Genomic DNA, 21670 nt, shown 5'->3' with positions numbered 1-21670 from the left:
TTCAAGGTCTTCAATCTTCTTTTAATGTTTAAAGTGCCTCGCTTGTTTGTGGGATGGGATAGGAAATCTCACATTGTCATGTTCTTGCTCTTGCTGTACCAGATACTCTTTTTCCTCTACTTCTCTTCAAAGAGTCTTGAACTGTGCTTTTATAACCAACCCAGTGGTTTCTAACTCTAAGAATTATGATTGCAGATGCCTCTACCATGGTGCTTACCAAACTACATCATAAATATTTATTTGCACTTTGTCCCCATTCTAGATAGCAAACTCTTCCAATATAAGAATTTTGTCTAGGCACTCTTCACTTTATGTCTTTGCCAGTCAATAGTATTCTGATGTTAATATCCATATGATACAATCAATATTCAGTCAACAAATATCTGTGGAGCAGACAGTCATTGTACCCCAAAGTAAATTATATGAGCCCGACTTTTAAGAAATTCAAGCTGTCACTTGGAATAAAAATGATGTTTCATCATCTAAAAAGTAATTATTGCATAAAAAAACCCCAGACTCTGGCATAAACTTTACAGAAAATAAAAAATCAGGGAAAGGATGAATCATCATGGACTCGAGTGTTAAGTTGTTAAAGAAGATTTAATCAGGAGGAAGAGCAATCTAGGATAAAATAAAGGCTTGGAGGGATATGCACAAAATGACTCATGGATGAAATTTCAGGTGGTTGGGGCCTTCTTTTGATCATATCGGATTCCAATTAGAGTGACACGCACAAATTGTGATGCGCCCCATCCACCTTGTGTTGGTGATCCCATACTATGCAACAAACAAAGTCTTAACAACTAATTCACATTTCATCTTAAACAGCACAAGACAGAGTTCCCTAAGCTTTTGAAATATGAGTGTTGTGATATTGGCATCATGGTATTATCTTAAAGGGGGACAGATTTTGAGGGTGTGCATTGGGGAATTGCGGAAATAACTGTGGAGTGATTGACGAATTGACTGCCACCCATGTGTGGCAAAATGGCATGAATATTGATCCCTCAACTGAGAATGCCTTCAGAGTTAACACAAAGTGGCTACACACTCTTCTCAGGTCTCAGGTTGAGGTCATCTCTTCCCTTCTCTTTGTGTGTGGTATATAGAGGGGAAGGAAGAGGAGGGAACTGAGAAAGCAACACGAGTTACGAGAGATCTGACAGACTCAGAGCAGCTCCACGTTTCAAGCCACTTTTCTTTCCTCTCTGATATTGCAAAATCTGTTTCTAATGCTTTACCTTGTCCTATTAAAAATCTCACTTTATGGGATATTCAGAACCAAAAAGAGGATTTTTACAGACTAAACAAGAAGGAACCCACCTATGGCTTGATTTTTGAGGTGCTTTCAGCTCTAACATATTTTCGTTCAGTCGTACCCAAATGGCTTCCAAGAAATAGGCCATGGTGGTTCAAAGAGCAGAGTAAGTGAGGTGCAGGTTACACTCGTTCATGCCCCCTTACCCACTGAGTTTAAACTCTCACTAATAGTCATTACCCTGGTTTGTAAAAAATACTTTATAGGCAGTAATACTACTAACCACAGCGTTAACACCAAAACTCTGAGCAGAGCTTTCTAACTGATAGAGATTTTTATTTTTCTAATATCAGAGAAGATTGTTAATGCCTGTTTCCCTCTCCTTTCCTAACACTACGTTTTGATGAATAGCCATAGAAGTTCCCAACATTTAAAAGCCAAAACATAGGAAGCATGAACTTTTTGCAGTTGCTTCTAACTGAAAGGCTGAGAAGCAATTGAATGTGAACTTTTTAGACTGCGAGTTTCGTGACTTCCTCTATTTGTGTTCCTAATGCTTAAAATGTGATTGATAACATAGCAAGTGCTCTTTAAATATTTGTTGACTAAATAAAACTTGCTATGTGATATTTACAAACCTATACCCAGTAAAAAATGACACAGAAAGTATAAAATGGAATTAATTTGCCAGTTAGTAAATAATAACAAAAATAAAAGCATGCAATGAAATTTTAAGATGAAAAATAGCAAATGGGTCAAAGGAGGAAGTTTTAGACGGACTTTAAAAAATGTGAATGTACAGGCATGGTGGTGCAAGCCTGAAGTCCTGGCTACTTGGAAGGCTGAGGTGGGAGGATCACTTGAGCCCAGGAGTTCAAGTCCAGCCTGGGCAACACAGCAAGACCCCATCTCTGAAAAGAAGAAAAGAAAAGAAAAAGGCCTCTTTTAAAAAGTTCCAATTCTCCAATAAGATGTTAACTTCTACCTGTGCTCCTTACAACATTGTATCAAAATATATAAAGCAAAAGCTTTGAGAAGATTAGGAGAGGTGATAAATCCACGGTAATAAAAAAAGACTTTAACGAGTCACTTTCAAAAAAAGTCAATAGAATTTTTTAACAGATCTCCTTCCTTCTTTCTTGACTCAAAACAGTTCATTTAACAGCCAGAATGAGTTTTTTAAAACAGAAATTGGTTCTTGTCACTCTCTTGCTCAAATTCCTCAATGGCTTCCCATCCACAATAAGTCTCAGATTTCTTATTGAGGTCCACAAGCGTCTTTATGAGACAGCCCCAGCTCACCTGTATGACCTCATCACCCTTCTATTACTTCATGTTTTGGGTGCATTCTTATACAAAACATAATTTGTCTTATGACTGAGGAGTTTTATCAATTTAATATATATTATTTGGATTTTTTGACATTTTGTGCATTTAATTTCTTATGTAGTCTATTTCCACTTGTTTTAGTGGCCTTTTTGAAGTTTTGCCAAGCATGCTTAGTTTCTATGCTAATTAATTTCCTTTAGGAATTCCTTCCATTAAGGTATTTTTGTGGTGAACTTTCAATCTTGTATGATAACTTAGCTGGGAATAGAATTTTGAAAGATATTGTATTGCAGCTCTGTGAAAAATTATTCTACCCTCCTCTCACTTGTTACTGTTTTGGCTCTCAGTCTATCTCCCTTTTTTTAAATAGATAATATATTTGTTAACCTGTTACTTTTAGAATATTTTCTTTCTAGTGTCCTATAGTTCCTTTGCTTTTTAAATTTATCGTGCTGGGGAACCCGTATTTCTAAAACCTAAGAATGCATGGAAGCCATCAAGTTAGCTTCTACTTAAATTTTGTTTTATAGGTTTTTCTTATTTTTTTTTTGTTTCTGTGATTTCCTTTAATTTGTGGTAAGCTTATCTATGCATTTAAAAAACTGTTATAATTTATATAGCATTTCTATGTATTTATAGTGGATTTTTAAAAAATTTATCTAGACAGAAATAGAATTCAAAACTGGAATTATGGACAACTTAGACATGAAAAATGAGAGCACTACATATTAAAGTATACAAAGTCACCTCTCAAAAATATCAATAATTAAATGCATTTATAAAGAAAAAGGGATGAAAATTAAGTATCTGAATAAAGTTAGAAACATGATAAAAAGTACAATGAGGAAAGAAGGTGGATATAGCACCAGATTGTATGATCCATGACCGTAATGAGTGTGGATGAGAATATCGAGCCAGAACTCTAGCCCTTTGAGGAGAGTGTAAATTGGTATAACCATTTTTGGAAAACAATTTTGCATTATGTAGTACAATTAAAGACGTACATAGTGCATGATTCAGTAATTCCACTCCTAGGTATACATTCTAGATAATTTTTTACAAATGGGCCCCAAGGGACACACGTAAGAATGTTCACAGCAACATTGTTTATAATAGTGAAGAAATACAGGAAATAAGGCAAATGCCCATCAACAGTAGAATGAATAAATTGTGGTAATTCACACAGTGGAATACCACACAGCAATGAAAATGAATAAACTACTGCTACACACATCCATATGGATGAATGTCAGGAACCATGCTGAGTGAAGAAAGCAAGTTGCTAAAATATACATACAGTGTGATCTCACTTACATGAGATTTAGCAGCTTTCAAACATAGATACTGTATCGCTTTGGGATACTTATGTGGTAAAATGGTAACAAAAAGGAAAAAACTGACAAATGCAAACTTTGGGTCAGTGGTTGCATCAGGTAGAAAGAGAGCAGAGTGGAGTCAGGGAGGAGGCACAAGAGGCTTCAAAGGTAATGGTAACATCTGGGTATAAAATGTCAACAGTTTGCAAAAGCCAGAATTCTCTGATGTTTTGTATTGGGAGTAGATGGATACTACATTCCTGTATCATGGTTTCCTCAATTGGTATCATCTGAATGTCCCAGGTAGAGAAGCTAAGTCCTAGGGACAAGATTTGGGCTTGTGAATGCAGGTTTCTCCAAGTTGATCCAGGAGCAGCTGTGCTGTAGCCAACCCAGGGGAGTAGAGCAAATTAGAGGCCTGTTTATTCTCTACATTTGTGGAGGTGTGCGCTATCTAGATTTATAACTACTCCTGAAGAGAAGACAGCATGAAACACACCATTCATTCCACACTAAATTACAATTGGAACATAGCTGAAGAAAAATGTTTCTTAAGAAACGAAGGACTTTCATTTTTCACATTATACTCTTCTATTCTGTTTGACTCACTCTAAGCAGAGCTTACATTCAGTGGGTATGCATCAATAGGACTAATAAGTTATTGGATCCTAATGTTTTCTGATTAGTTATTGCTCATACTGTCTTGGTTGTAAAATAGCTTCAACATCACTCCTAACTGTAAACAAAGACTGCAGGTTGGCCCAACACTTCTCCAGTGTTGATAGAGCAATGTCTACAAATAGTTGAGAGAAAGAAAAAGTAAACCAAGAACTTTATAGCAAGTCGGGGTGTCCTTTACAGTACCAGATATTCTTAAGCATGAATGTCCTCAAAGATTACAGTACCACTGAGAGTTTCTTGAAAAACTACTTGATGAAATCTAGGCAATTCAGAATGAATTACAATTTGAAACCCCAGGAATGGAGAAGTAATGGTTAAAGAAGTGGTGATGAGCACTGAATCTACTTATACATAAAACTAAGAAATGTATGGAATTGCCATGATACAACAAGGATGATGTAACTAACAAAATATAATATAAATGATGAAAACTGGAAGGTGGAGGGATGGGAATGAGAAGTGGAAGCAAATTTAACAATGTTAATTTCTCCTCATGTTTAGTAGCATGGAGTCAATAGATTACTGCCTAAAAGTGAAACATGTGGTTTCTGTATCTCATCTCTTAATGCTTTTCATGGCTTTAAAAATTAACGTGAGTGAAATTTCTTTTTGAAAAAAGGTATTTCTTATGGTGAGGAAACATTCAATATTTTAAAATAACTCAATATTTAATTGAATTCAAATAAAAAATAAAATTTTATTTTAAAATAAATAATAATATGATTTTTTATCTGATATTCCTATGAAGGTATTCATTTATTCATAAATCACTTATTGAGCACCTACTATATGTCTAGGCACACTCTCCAGATACTGGGGATATAGCAGTAAATAAAACAAAATCCTTCTCTTTATGAAGATGATATTCTAATGGCAATAAAAAGGCAAGTAAATATAGAGGAAGCCAGAGGTTTATAAAAGCTATGGAGGAAAATAATGTAAGGTAAGAGATATGGAGAGTTCCTGGTGTGTGTGTGTGGAGGGGGCGGGCAGTGGATAGGAGCATCAGTAGCAATTCCACCTTCCATCTGCATATATACATGTATAAAGAGATGTCTGGAATTATACTCATCAAATATTAATATGTTTTTCCAGGCCATAGTTTTTTTTTTCATACCTTCTTCTTTGCACTGTTTGTGTTGCTTTGATTTTTAAAAATTATGAATATGCACTATTTTTATTTTTCTTAGGTCATTCTATCTGAGGGTGAAAGACAAAGAGGAAGGTGAATAAGGAAAAGAGGTTTGCAACAGAATGTCCAAGAATAATGATTCAGAAATCATGTTTCTAGATATTTACCAAAATGAGTTGAAAACTTACTCCTACACAAAATCCTGCATATGAACGCTAATAGCAGCTTTATTCATAATGGCCAAAAATGAATAAACAAACTGTGGTATATCTGTACAAAAGAATATTATTCAGCAGCAAAAAGCAATAAGCTACCAAACCATGCAAAGACACAAAGGAACCTTAAAAACATATTGCCAAGTGAAAGAAGCCAATCTAAGAAGGCCACAGACTATATGATTCCAACTGCATGACATCCTAGAAAAGGCAAAACTGTAAACTGGGGATTACACAACCCAGTCTACCACCATTCACACCTGAGCAATCCTTCCGAAGTCTAAGTCTGAGCCCACTCAACCTGCTGCTACAACCACAGCTGGCACCCACCCACATGTGCTACCTATAGGCCTGGAGACTGGTCCTCCCAACCCATCACAACTACTGCCAACATCAGCATGGACAGCTTGGGAGCGAAGAGTTGTCCCATCACTGCTACTACCATTGTCCATGCCATACTCCCTGCCCAGGAGTCTAAGAACCCACACAACTGCCTGGCTTACTGCTGCTATATCTGGCACCTAAGCAAGCCACATAGAGGCTTAATAATTGGCCCACCTGAACTTGCTAACACTGGTGCCAGCATACTCCATCCTAGGTCCCAAGGACAGACATGGTCAGCCCATCACTGCCACCACTGGGGCCTAAAGACTGGCCCACCTGGTGTCCCAGTCCCCAGAAAAACTTCAACACATAGCCTCCGCTAACAAATGCCCCCTAAGCCATCAAGGAAATCATAGACACAACTGATACTGTTTATAGCCAAAGAAATTATACAGAGACTACACTACTGCACACACTCAGAATCAAAGCCAAAGGGTACTACCCAACCAAGATCATAGGACAAAAAACAAGTCTCAAACATTTTTCTAAAAATCAAAATTATATCAAATATCTTATTAGGCCACAATGGAATAAAACTAGAAATCAATAACAAAAGGCACTTTGGAAACTGTAAAAATGAATGAAAATTAAACAGCATGCTGCTCCTGGATAATCATTGTATCAAGGAAGAAATTAAGGTGGAAATAAAAAAATTCCTTGAAACAAATGAAAATTGAAACAACATATCCAAACCTATGAAAAAGCAGTGCTAAAAGGGAGGTTTGTAGAAATAAACACATACATAAAAAGGTACAAAATTTTCAAGTAAACAATCTAATCATGCACTTCAAGTAACTAGAGTAACTAGAAAAGCAAGAAAAAAAAAATTAGTGGAAAAAATAATTAATAAAAATCAGAGCAGAACTAAATGAAATAGAGACTAAAAAAGGATACTAAGGATCAACAAAATGAAAAGCTAGTTGTTTTGAAAAGATAAACAAAGTCAATAAACTATTTGCTAGACTAACCATAAAAAAAAAGAGAGATAAACCAAATAAATAAAATCAGAAATGAAGAAGGAGACATTACAACTGATATCACAGAAACATAAAGGATCCTCAGAGACCTATTATGAACAATACAGTAACAAGCTGGAAAACCTAGAGGAAATGGATAAATTCCTGGACTCATGCAACCTAGCAAGATTGAATCAGGAAAAAAACCCAAAAAACCTTAAACAGACTAATAATGAGTAATGAGATTGAATTAGTAAGTCTCCTGACAAAGTCCAGGACTGAATGGCTTTACTGCCGAATTCTTTTTTTGTTATTTTTGTTTTGTTTTGTTTTGTTTTGTTTTGTTTTGTTTTTGATACAGAGTCTCACCGTGTTGCCTAGGCTGGAGGGCAGAGGCATTGGCATAATCTTGGCTTAATGCAACCTCCGCCTCCCAGGCTCAAGCGATTCTACTGCTTATGAGTAGCTGGGACTACAGGTGAGTGCCACCACACCTAGCTATTTTTTTTGTATTTTTAGTAGATATGGGATTTCACTATGTTGACCAGCCTGGTCTTGAACTCCTGACCTCAAGTAATCCACCTGCTTCAGCCTCCCAAAGTGCTGGGATTACAGATGTGTGCCAACATGCCCGGTCTTTACTGCCAAATTCAGTCAAACTTTCATAGAAGAACTAACACCAATTCTCCTCAAATTATTCCAAAAAATTAAAGAGGAAGAAATTCTCCCTAACTCATTCTATGCCAGCACTACCCTGGTACCAAAACCAGACAAGGACACAACACAGAGACAACTACAGGCCAATATCCCTAATGAACACAGATGCAAAAATTGTCAACAAAATACTAGCAAATCAAATCCAACAGCATCTCAAAAAAAAAAAAAAAAAAAAGTACAATGCAATCAAGTGGGATTTACCCCAAGGATGCAAGGATGGTTCAACACATGTCAATCAGTAAATATGATACATCACATCAGCAGAATGATAAACAAAAATCATATGACCATCTCAAAAGTATAGGAAAAGCATTTGGTAAAATTCAATGTCCTCATGATCAAAACTCTCAACAAATGAGCCATAGAAAGAACATACTTCAATATAAAAAGTCCATACATGACAAACCTACAGCTAACATCATACTGAATAAGAAAAAGCTGAACACCTTTCCTCTGAGACCTGTAATAAGACAAGGTTGGGCACTTTTCACTACTCCTATTCAACATATTGCTGGAAGTCCTAGCCAGAACAATTAAGCCAGAGAAGGACATAAAAGGCACCCAAACTGGAAAAGAGGATGTCAAATTGTCTGCTGATAACACTTTGGGCTCTGAACCTACAGGGAAGTTGGGCTTCTTTTTCTTTTGAGATTGACTCTGGAAGAGCTCCTGTGTTCCCAGGTGCAGAGCAGCCCCTCTGCAGTAAGGACCCAGCTCTCAGAGCCAGTAAGGCCACAAGCCTCCACAGTCCCACTTGGCCAGGGGCTGTGGTTTATACTGTAATCCCAGCACCTTGGGAGGCTTTGGCAGGCAGATCACTTGAGGTCAAGAGTTTGAGACCAGGCTGCTCAACACAGCAAAACCCCGTCTCTGCTAAAAATACAAAAATTAGCTGGATGTGGTGGCACATGCCTGTAATCTCAGCTACTTAGGAGGCTAAGGCAGGAGAATTGCTTAAACCTGGGAGGCAGAGGTTGCAGTAAGCCAAGATCACACCACTGAACTCTAGCCTGAGTGACAGAGCAAGACTCTGTATTAAAAAAAAAAAATTGTCCCTCTTTGCTGATAATATGATTTTATACTAGAAAAACCTAAAGAGTTCACCAAAAATCTCTTAGGTCTGATAAATAGATTTAGTAAAGTTGCAGGATACAAAATTAACATAGAAAAATCAGTAGCATTTTCATACAATGAAAATGAACAAGCTAAGAAAGAAATCAAGAAGACAATTTCATTTACAACAGCTTCAAAAAATATAATACAATAAAATAAAATACCTGGGAATAAATTTAACCAAGTAAGTGAAAGATCTCTACAAGGAAAACTACAAAACACTGATTTAAAAAATTGAAGAGGGCCAGGCACGTTGGCTCACATCTGTAATCCCAGCACTTTGGGAGACCAAGGCAGGTGGATCACCTGAGGTCAGGAGTTCGAGACCAGCCTGGCCAACATGGTGAAACCCCATCTCTACTAAAAATACAATTATCCAGGCATGGTGGTGCGTGCCTGTAATCCCAGCTACTCTTCTTGGGAGGCTGAGGCGGGAGAAACGCTTGAACTCAGGAGGCAGAGTTTGCAGTGAGCTGAGATTGTGGCAAGGCACTCTAGCCTGGGCAACAGAACAAGACTTCATCTCAAAAAAAGAAAAAAATTGAAGAGTACACAAACAAATGGAAAGACATCCCTATGCTCATGGAGTGGAAGAATTAATATCGTTAAAATGACCATAAAAAGCAATCTACAGAGTCAAAGCAATCCCTATTAAAATACCAATGTCACTTTTCACAGAAACGGAAAAAACAATCCTAAAATTTGTGTGATACCAAAAAGATCCTGACTAGCCAAAGCAATCTGAGCAAAAATAACAAAGCTGGAGGCATCACACTGGCTGACTTCAAAGTATATTACAAGGCTATCGTAACCAAAACAGCACAATATTGGCATTAAAAACAGACACATAGACCAATGAAATAGAAGAGAGAACCCAGAAATAAATCCACACAGCCAACTAATTTTTAACAAAGGTGCCAAGAACATACACTGGGGCAAAAACATCCTCTTCAATAAATTGTGCTGGGAAAACTGGATATCCATATGCTGAAGAATGGAACTGGACCCTATCTCTCACTATATACAAAAATCAATTCAAGATGGATTAAAGACTTAAATGTAAGACCTAAAATTATAAACTGCTACAAGAAAACATAAGGAAAATGCTTCAGGACATTGGTCTAGGCAAAGATTTTATGTTTATGACCCCAAATGCACAGAAAACAAAAACAAAAATAGATAAATACAACTATATTAAACGAAAAAGCTTCTGCACAGCAAAGGCAACAATCAGCAGAATGAAGAGGCAATCTGTCAAATGGGAGAAATATTTGCAAACTACTCATCTGACAAAAGCTTAATATCCAGAATATGCAAGGAACTCAAACAACTCAACAGTAAAAAAAACAAATAATCACATTAAAAAGTGAGCAAAGATATGAATAGACATTTCTCAAAAGAAATTCAACCCAAACTCAGCAAACAAAAAGAAATAACAAAGATTAAAAAACTAAATAAAATTGAAACAAAAAATACAAAAGATAAATGAAACAAAAAGTTGTTATTTGAAAAGATAAAACTGATAGACCACTAGTGAGATTACAAAAAAAATAACCAAATAAGCTGAATGATAAAAGAAACTAGAGATATTACAACCAATACCACAGAAATACAAAAGATTAGTTAAGACTACTATGAACATTTTTATGTGCGTAAGCTAGAAAATCTAGAGGAGATAGATAAATTTGTGGAAATATAAAACCCTCCTAGATTAAGTCAGGAAGAAACAGAAACCCTGAACAGACCAATAACAAGCAGCAAGATTGAATCAGTAGTTTAAAAAAAATTGCCAACAAAAAGATCTAAGACCAGATGGATTCATAGCTGAATTTTATCAGACAGTCAAAGAAGAATTGGTACCAATCCCACTAAAACTATTGTAAAAGATAGAGAAAGAGGGAATCCTCTCTAAATCATTCCATGAAGCCAGTATCACCCTAATACCAAAACCAGGAAAGGGCAAAACAAGAAAACTACTGGACCAATAGCTCTGATGAACATAGATGCAAAAATCCTCAAAAAAATGGCATATAAGGAACTTAAATTGATGAAAGCCATATATGAAAAACCCACAGCCAACATTATACTGAATAGGGAAAAGTTGAAAGCATTTCCCCAGAGAACTGGAACAAGGCAAGAATGCCAATTTTCCCCACTTCTAATCAACGTAGTCCTGGAAGTCCTAGCCAGAGCAATCAGACAAAAGAAAGAAATACAAGGTGTCCAAACTGGAGAAGAGGAAGTCAAATTGTCACTGTTTGCTGATGATATAATTGTATACCTAGAAAACCCTAAAGACTCATCCAAGAAGCTCCTAAATCTGATAAAGGAATTCAGTAAATACTCAAGATACAAAATCAATGTACTCAAATCAGTAGTTCTGCTATACACTAAAAATGACCAAGCTGAGATTCAAATCAATAACTCAATCCCTTTTACAATAGCTGCACAGAAAGAGAAATACTTGGGAATATATCTAACCAAGGAAGTGAAAGACATCTACAAAGAAAACTACAAAATACGGCTAAAATGAAGCATAGATAACATAAACAAATGGAAACACATCTCATGCTCATGAATGGGAAGAATCAATATTGTGAAAATGACCACATGCCCAAGGCAATCTACAGATTCAATGCAATTTCCATCAAAATATCATCACCATTCTTCATAGATTTAGAAAAAAGCAATCCTAAAATTCATATGGAACCAAAAATAATAATAATAATAACCTGCATAGCCAAACCAATACTAAGCAAAAAGAACAGGTCTGGAGGCATCATATTACCCAACTTCAAATTATATTAGAAGGCTATAGTTACCAAAACAGTATGATACTGGTATAAAAGCGGGCACATAGACCAACGGAACAGAGTAGAGAACTCAGAAACAAAGCCAAATACTTTCAACCAACTGATCTTGGACAAAGCATGCAAAAACATAAATTAGGGAAAAGATACCCTATTAAATAAATAGTGCTGGGAAAACTGACAAGTCATATGTAGAAGAATGAAAATGATTTCTCCACTTATACCAAAATCAACTCAACATGAATCAAAGACTTAAATCTAAGACCTGAAGCCATGAAAATTCTAGAAGATAACATTGGAAAAATGTTTCTAGACATTGGCTTAGGCAAAGAATTCATGGCTACGACCCCAAAAGCAAATGCAACAAAAATAAAGATAAATAAATGGGACCTAACTAAACTAAAAAGCTTCTGCACAGCAAAAGAAATAATCATCCAGTAAACAGACAACCCACAGAGTGGGAGAAAATATTTGCAAACTACGTATATGACAAAGGACTAATATCTGTAATCTACAAGGAACTCAAATCAGCAAGAAAAAAAAAAAAAACAACAATCCCATCAAAAAGCGGACAAAGGACTTGAATACACAAGTCTCAAAAGAAGATGTACAATCAACAAACATGTAAAACACCACTAATTGTCAGGAAAACGCAAATTAAAACCACAGTGAGATACCATCTTACTCCTGCAAGAATGGCTATAATTGAAAAGTCAAAAACCAATAGATGTTGGCATGGATGTGGTGAAAAGGGAACACTATTAGACTGCTGGTGGGAATGTAAACTAGTACAACCTCTATGGAAAATGGTATAGAGACTCCACAAAGAAATAAAATAGAAGTACCATTCAATCCAGCAATCCCACTACTGGGTGTCTACCCAAAGGAAAAGAAATCATTACATAAAAAAGACACATGCACACCCATGTTTATAGCAGTACGATTTGCAATTGCAAAGATATGGAACCAACCTAAGTGTCCATCAACCAATGAGTAGATAAAGAAAATGTGGTATATATACACCATGGAATACTACTCTGCCATAAAAAGGAATGAAATAATGTCTTTTGCAGCAACCTGGATAACAATGGAGGGCATTATTTTAAGTGAAGTAACTCAGAAATGGAAAACCAAGTGTCATAAGTTCTTACCTATAAGTGGGAGCTAAGCTATAAGGATGCAAAGGCATAAGAATGATATAATGGACTTGGGAACTTGTAGGGGAAGGTTGGGAGGGGTAAGGGATAAAAGACTACATATTGAGTGCAGTGTACACTGCTAGGGTGACAGGTGCACTAAACTCTCAGAAATCAACCACTAAAGAACTTATCCATGTAACCGAAAACCACCTGTACCACAAAAATAACTGAAATAAAAATAAAAATAATTTAAGAATTTAAAAGACATACAAGTAGTCAACAGATACAGGAAAAAATGCTCAACATCACTAATCAGGAAAATGCAAATTGAAACCACAGTAAGATATTAACTTACCCAAGTTAAAATGGTTATTATATATATATATATATATATATATTTATTTATTTATTTATTTATTTATTTTTGAGACAGAGTCTTGCTCTGTTGCCTAGGCTGGAGCGCAGTTGAACTCCCACCTCTATCTCTGCTTCCTTACTGCCACTTCCAACTCTCGGGTTCAAGCAATTCTTCTGCCTCAGCTTCCTGAGTAGCTGGGATTACAGGCATGCACCATTATGTCTGACTAATTTTTTTTATTTTTAGTAGAGACAGGGTTTTGCTATGTTGGCCAGGCTGGTCTCAAACTCCCGACCTCAGGTGATCCACCCAAAGTACTGGGATCACAGGCATGAGCCACCATGCCTGGCCTAGAATGGCTGTTTTTTAAAAGACAAAAAATAACATGCTGGTGAGGATGCAGAGAAAAAGGAACTCTGTACACTGTTGGTAGGAATGTAATTTAATACAATCAGTATGGAAATTTTTCAAAAAACTAGAAATAGAACTACCATAGGCTACAGCAATTCCACTACTAGGTATTTATCCAAAGGAAAAAAATTAAATATAAAAGAGATGCCTGCACTTGCATGTTTACTGCAGCCCTATTCACAGTAACAAAGAGTTGGAATCAACCTAAGTGTCCACTGACAGAAGAATGGATAAAGTCACCCCTCCCCACAAAAACACACACAACTTAATGGGATTACAGCAGCTTAAAAAGCAGCATAAAATGCAGGTTTGTTTAGGTGTAAACCCGTAGCTGACAATGTTCTTTAGTACTAGTTTCTACTGTGTTGTTAATATAAATATCCAATAAGCACAATTTATAAATTGAGATATATGGAAGTACAACAAAGAGCAAGTGTTTTTTTCAACTCAAATATCTTAATTCACCAAATTGTTTTTTGAATTCCTAGTGTGCAGTAGAACCATACTGAGTACTGGAGGTGAGGGAGGGGAGTCACAAAAGGAGCTCAGGCTTTTACTGTTAAGGACCTTGTGACCCGGTTAGACACACATGCAACACAGATGAAGGGACACGAGGAGATGCTGCTTACCTTGTAGTTGTCCCTGGAGAATGAGAACACAGACTAAAGCATGTGGTGAAGGTTTCCTTGTTGCACTGGGACCTATGCAGATTCTTTATGGTTGGATGGGAACTAAATTGGTGGAAGAGGAATGGAAGAGAATTCCTGGCCATGGGACCATCATGGACAAGGCTTAGTCATTCAAGAGTGTGTGTGATGTGTTCAGAAACAAGTAGATCTATTCTTCTGAGGTAGGGATGTGGAGGAACTCAATGAAAATTGTTGGGAAAGATCTAAAGAGGAACGATGCTAGAGGGTCAATGACACATGCAGATGAGTTTGTGCTTGAGCTGAAGTGTGACTGGGGATAACAGCAGGTTTTTGAGCTGTGGAATAGTGAGACAGAAGTGATCGTTTCACAAGGTTTGTCTGATACAAATGGCCAGAAAAGAAGCCCCCTCATAATCTTATCCTCCCGTCCAGCACAAAAGATGGGCCATTTACTTATCCCTGATTTACACTGGGAAAATCCTGCTATTTTCCCTATCAACAATGAGAACCATTTATTGAATGCCTACTTTTTGCCTGAAGAAACAGTTCCAAAAGGTAGACAATAATTATCTTTGTTTATATTAAAAGATACAGGTCAGAAAATTAAGTAATTTGCTCAAAGCCACATTTGAGGGTCATATTTTTACCCAGAGCTTTCTGGTTCCAAAGACCACACATCATCTATTAATATTTTCCTCATCTGTGCTTATCAGCAAAGTGACCTATAGACTCTTTGCTATTAGGCTAAGAGTTAGCAAACTTTCCTATAAAAGGCCAGATAAATATGATATATATATCATATGTAATTATGAGACATATATATACACAGAGACATACACACACACATTTTTATTTTAGGCTGTATAGGTCATACTGTCTCTATCACAACTTCTGTCATTGAAGTGTAAAAGCAGCCATAAACAATATGTAAACCAATGAGCGTGGCTTTGTTTCAATAAAACACACAAATTTGAATTTCAAATAATTTTCATATGTCAGAAATATTATTTTAAATTTTACCGTATGATCTATTTAATTTTTATTCTTTTATAATGACCAAAAATATAAAAACAATTCTTAGTCATGTGCTATATGAAAATGGGCAGTGGCCATTCGACTTGTGGCCCATAGCATGCCAATCCCCATTTTAGGTTTATAGATTAGAGCACTAAGCTAATAAGGCCACTGTTAAATGTCTTGTCTGCATAAAAGAGATTGCCGTATGCCGCCAAAAATCCTGTTTTGTTGGCAATATGCAATTGCCCTGTTTCTTGTCAAGTGTCTTGCGGATTTGTAGGTGATTACAAGGGCAAAGACAGCTCAGTGCAATCCAAACAACAATAAGAAAAACAATACATTTGCCCTTTTCACAAATGTAATGTCAAGAATATTTCTGCTATAGTTTAGCTAAAATGTTCTAAAAATGTGTTAATTGTAGGTTTGGGATTCTAAAAATGCCTCCATGAGAAATGGCACAATGCTCTTTTCCTGTTATCTAATATGTTGTATAGACACCCAGTAAATATTATAGCAGTCCATGGTCAGCCTAGCACTTCTGGGTTTAGTTCCATATTAGCCTGCCTTTTATTTTTTAGATCCCTGATTCACTTACTTCATTTCTTCACCCCTTAATCAGTAAACATTGCGCATCTATCATAAGTCCAGACTTATGCTGGCTGCTGGAAATTCAAAGTTGAACTCCAAAGTCCTTGCTAAAGGAACTCATGATGTGGGGAGAAGGGGTATGGATGCAGCAAACCACCATGGCATGTGTATACCTAGGTAACAATCCTGCACGATCTGCACATGTACTCCAGAACTTAAAGTATAATAAAAAAGAAAAAGAAAAAAAATAATAATCACATCATGGAAAATGGAGTATCCACCCCCTCAAGCATTTATCCTTTGTGTTACAAAGTCTGATTATATTCTTTTTGTTATTTTCAAATGTACAATTAAATTACTATTGACTATAAAAAATAAAAATAAAAAAAGAAATAGCAACAACATCGAATATACTAAATGCCACAGTACTGATATGTTTTGGTGCTGAGGAAACACGCACAGATGGGCTCTGCCTGCATGGACCAGAGAGTACCAAAGAACACTTTTAAAGAAGGGTGAGATCTGAACAAAATCTGGAAAGATACATTCACTCATGATGCTCTCATTTAGGAATGAGAACAATACTAACTCTAACATGTTACATAAGAGACAAAGGCAAGGGAGGGCTGTGGAGAGCCATGAAATTGTGGTCTAATCTAGTGTTGTTGAACTTGATAGTAGCTAGTAAACAAACCACATGCAAGTCCTACATACAACACATTTGTAGTGTATTTTATACACTATACTTATAGTGTATTTTATTTTCAACATTTCATAAAAAATATTGGGTAATAAAATTGAGCAAAAAATTTATAAATGGTAAGAGAACTCAATTTTTTCCCCTTAAATCTCATTTGAAAATAATATAAGGACACATATTTAATTTTTACTCCTATATCCAAATATTTTGTAAAAGTAGAAATGTATTCTCACCTGAAGGATTTTCCTAATTCTTTTTAGATTGTGTATCAAAAGTAGGTTTTTCTCTTTGGAAACACGTCCTAACTGTTCATCCAGTTGTATTAACAAGTTTTGAAGAAGAATCGTTGCCATGGTTTCATTGTTAGAAGCTGCCTCCCTAAAAAAATAAAGGGTTATTACACAACAGAAAGCAATTTGGTAAAACGTCTACTCTATTACCATACTAATTTTAAAGCAATAAACCTTTACATGGTGCTAAACATTTAAAAGTTTTAAAAAATTAAATTGTAAACATGAAGAGATGTCAACATCATTAAGCATTAAGGAATTTCAAGTCAACATCACAGAAGACACCACTTCATACCCATGAGGATGGCTATTATTAAAAGGAAAAAAACAGAACATAAGTTTTGGTGAGGATATAGAGAAATTATACAATGCTGGTGGGAAGGTAAAATGGTCAATCACTGTGGAAAACTGTATGGTAGATACCCAAAATATTAAATATAAAATTGCCATATGATCCAGCAATTCCACATCTGGGTATGCATCCAAAAGAATTAAAAGCAGGGACTCAAACAGGTACTCGCATACCAGTGTTCCTAGCAGAGTTATTAGCAATAGCCAAAAGGTTTAAACAACCCAAATATCCATTGACAGATAAATTTATAAAGCAAAATGTGATATATACAAACAATAGAATATTATTCAGCTTCAAAAAGGCAGAAAATTCTGATGAATGAATTTTGAAAACATTACACTAAGCAAAATAATTCAGTTACAAAAGGACAAATATTGTGTGATTGCAATTATATAAAGTACTTAGAGTAGTCAAATTCATAGAGACAGACAATAGAATGGTGATTACCAGGCGTTGGGGATGGAGGACTAGGGAGTTACTGTTTGAAGAGTATGGAGTTTCGGTTTGGAAAGATGAAAAAGTTCTGCAGATGGATGGTCATGATGGTTGCATAATAATATGAATATATGTAATGCCACTGAACAGTACACCAAAAACAATGGCAAATTTTATGTCATGTATATTTTACCACGATAAAAAATATGGCTGAAGCAAAAAAATTTTAAATGGTATAAGGTGAATAGAGCTTTGAAGAACGCAAATCTTACTGTGAAAAAATATTGATTTACATTGAGTCTGTGATAGAGAACTGACAATCAATTGATTTGTTTCTTTTTTAAATACATGAAAAATTGTTTGGGTTTTGGTTTACAGAGAAACAAAACACTAGAACCATTAAGTTTTCATTTACAATGAATGAAACCAGAAAGGACAATGATTCCCCTTCTTTGGGAAGGCTTTTCAAATCCTCAAGAAAGTTCTTTACCTGAAAAGAATGTATCTACTGAGTCAAAAGTGGACCATAAAATAAATTCACATGGATGGAGCATAAAGCATTTGTGCATCAACTTCTAGGGAAAATATATTTGATCCTACCAGTCTTGATTTTCAATCCACTGGGCCAGCAGATGCCGAATTTCCATAGGAAAGTTGTCATCATAGAATTGATCCACCTGCTCCAAAAACTTGATTTCTAACTGTTGGACTTGATTCCACTGAGACATGCTATAAAAGAATGGGTAGAATTAGAGTTTTAAAATATTGTTCATAGCTCTAGTACATATTTTCTTCTTTATTTGGAATTCAGTCAATATTATGACTGAATTCTGACATATCCAAAAATACAAACATTTCTCTAAGGTTTTTTTCATAATCCAACCCTAATGAAGGGACCAGCCTTCTTTCTGTGCCCCCAAACTACAGCCTTCCTTGCTCTAACATGAACTCCTGTTCCACCTGCTCCAGGAAGCTTTCACTCCTGCTCCCCCAAACACCCCACATCCTGCCCACAGCTGTCTACATGAATTTGTATTATCAGCAAGCCCTTTCCCTATCTCTTGTCCCCTCTACACTTAGACTTGGAGCAACTTGAAGGCAAACATATTTAACATTTACTATACCTTCTAAAGCCCTCTAAGTCTTTATATATGAGGAACAACCTCCCAAAAAGCTTCTTTTATATAAATTTGTCAAATTTCTTTATTTCAGATTTGTCTGGCTTCTAAAGTCAGATTTATGTTCCCGACTTCTAGTCCAATTCTGTCTTAGCTTCATTAAGAATTTTATGTATGCATTTTCATAGGCTCTAGTTTAATTAAAAATATTTCTGAACCAATGAATATGTTTTATTTCCCTCTATGAGGATCCACTATGGGTGGGCAAAGCTCTTAAAAGATGCAGTCTTTTCGTCTCTGAGAAACATCTGATAGTGGTTAAACCCTCAAGTTACTTGAGGAGTAAGAAACCACACTTGATACCTATTTGGCAGCCTCTCATAAAACAAAAGTACGTATTTCCCCCTTGTAACCCCTCTCTGGACAGTTTAGAAGCTGTAGACATATTTCCTAACTCAGGAAAATTAGTATGACGCTGCCTCCTTGAAATTACAGCATTTTACGTTTTCCAAAGTCAAACTTTTTATTGTTTCATCAGCAATTCTAAGTCAAATAAAAACACCAAATCCTCTTTTACATGATTAATCACCATAACATTTCAACATATCTTATAGACAGGCTAAGGTTTCCTTTTGCCTATAGAACACCAGGATAATTTTATATATTTCATATACATATTCTTCAGGTTTCGAATAGAATCATTTTGAGCACCTGTTCCCTGAGCACCCGGTAAATGATTTAAAATTTATAGAAAAACCTGTTGCCAATGTTTTGCTAAAGAGAAAGCAAGTGGGAAAAGAAGTAATGTTTTATTTGCATATCACTATATATTTATGAAAACCTTTATACTTTACAATTCTAGGCATATTGTAAATCCCCAATCATGGCTTGTTAAATGAAGAATGAGTGCCACTCTTGATGTTGCTATGAATAGGATAGGTGGATATAAGTAGTATGTCAACTTTAAAAAGAAAAAAACTTAAAGCTCAAATAGGTGAATTGATGTCTGCCTAATGTGTGAGGCTTCTAAGGGGCAACCCGAGGTTTCCTGAGCCGGAACCATTTGTCTTTCCAGATACTCGATGTATATATATGCCACACAAAATTGGAACATTTGTTCCCATGCTACTATCAACATTATCCTACCAGTTTATTTTAGTTAATGACAACAGAGAATGTGAGCTGAAAATAGCATTAAAATTTTTTATCATACTATTGTTGAACCCTAGCTATGATTTGGATGAAAATCTATTTTCTAACTAAAACTTATAGGTTGATGGGAGGAAGAAGCTCTGGTGCTGTAACACTAGGATGCATATGGTTAACAATAACTTAGTGTATATTTTCAAAAAGCTAAAATAGAGGATTTTGAATGTTCACAATATAAAGAAATGATAAATGTTTGAGGTGATGGGTATGTTGATTATCCTTTGATCATAACACATTGTATATATGTATTGAAATATCACTCTGTACTCCATAAATATTTATAGTTGTGTGTCTAATAATAATAAAAGAAAATTTTTAAAAATAAAAATGAGCACCAAATAAAAAGGACTACTAAGTACTGAGTATTGTGGAGAGCTTAATTCAAAGCTGAAAAAAAAGAAGAATAATGAATACATAGTCCTAGGACATTCTCTATCGCAGCCTCTGGGAATGCCTTTAGACATCCTTCAGCAGATTTCTTTGCTTTCACTCTCTAAGTGCTACTTCTTTCTTGTGAAAACTGTACGTTGCCTCTGAAAACTGAGTGCCTGTCTGTTCTTTTTGCCTGCAGTCCCTAGAAGATCCCTCTAAAGGGGCATTTTATCCCACTGTCTGAGAGCTGGTGGTGCCACGTTGGCTCAGTGGCCTGTAGCTTGCAAAAGGAGATGACCTGCCCTAAAATGTCACTCGCGCTCATCAAAGCAACAGGCACAGGCTGCCGTAGCTGCAAGCTTTTTTTCCCTGAAACCCAGGTAAGCCAGTCTAAAGTCAGACAACACAGCTCTAGAGAAGCTGTCTGAGAAAGTGAAGAGGGGCTCACTTTCAGCCTCCGCGAGGACACACCTCCGCAGCCGCCGCAGCTCTCCCGACCCCTCTGGGAGATTCGCCCGGGCACCGTGGCGCGGGTCTGCGGGGCGGTCTCCGCGGAGAACCTGTGCCAGGGCGCATCTGTGGGTCGTGGAGTCGGGCGCTTCTTTGTATAATAACCCCGCCTCAGGCAGGTTAAAATGAAGCCACTGTCAAAATGCCCAGGGAAAGCAAAGCTTCAGAGCATCCTGCGTAATAAGCGTGTCCTCCTCGGGAGAGGCAGCCAGAAGGTGTGGTCTGGCCACTTACCTAGCGCTCTCTCAGCACAGGTCCCAGGCGGTGCTCAAGTCCAAAGTCAAGCGCTCCTCACAGTCCCTAGGAGAAAGCCGCTGACGCCATCATCAGTAGGGGATTTGCATTTCTCCTCCCACTTGAGGCTTTCCTGTGCGTCAGTGTTCGAGTCTCTGGGACTTTACTTGGGTCAGTTCCCACCCACTCTTTATTCTAGAAATGCTGACACGCAGAAACAGCCAGGCTGGAGCCCCTTCCCCGGGCGTCTTCTTCCCTCTTATCCCTGCCAGCCGCTCCCACCAACTGCAGGTGGCTCAGGAGTGCCAGGAGAAAGGGGAGGGGCGGGGTACACATTTTTCTTCAGTGGTTTCCTTAGACAATTCGAGATCCGCTG

The 21670-nt window shown here is 36.7% G+C and overlaps 1 protein-coding gene across 1 annotated transcript in view; it reads right to left on the bottom strand.

Annotated features, from left to right (window-relative positions):
• Positions 1 to 21409, bottom strand: part of STAT4 (signal transducer and activator of transcription 4) — a 108812-nt gene extending 87403 nt beyond the window's left edge. The window contains exons 1-3 of the mRNA XM_064373230.1: positions 21295 to 21409; positions 18452 to 18580; positions 17008 to 17152 (exon numbers count right to left, since the gene is read on the bottom strand). Of these exons, the coding sequence (XP_064229300.1) occupies positions 17008 to 17152; positions 18452 to 18579 (273 nt within the window). The 5' untranslated portion in view covers position 18580; positions 21295 to 21409. The remainder of the gene's footprint in view (positions 1 to 17007; positions 17153 to 18451; positions 18581 to 21294) is intronic.
• Positions 21410 to 21670: the final 261 nt, after the last annotated feature.

This window comes from Aotus nancymaae, unplaced genomic scaffold (genome assembly GCF_030222135.1).
Source record: "Aotus nancymaae isolate 86718 unplaced genomic scaffold, 86718_ANA_hifiasm-v0.15.2.pri h1tg000008l, whole genome shotgun sequence".
NCBI lineage: Eukaryota > Metazoa > Chordata > Mammalia > Primates > Aotidae > Aotus > Aotus nancymaae.
Note: the sequence above shows the minus strand (reverse complement) of the source record. Positions and strands in the feature narration are given on the sequence as shown.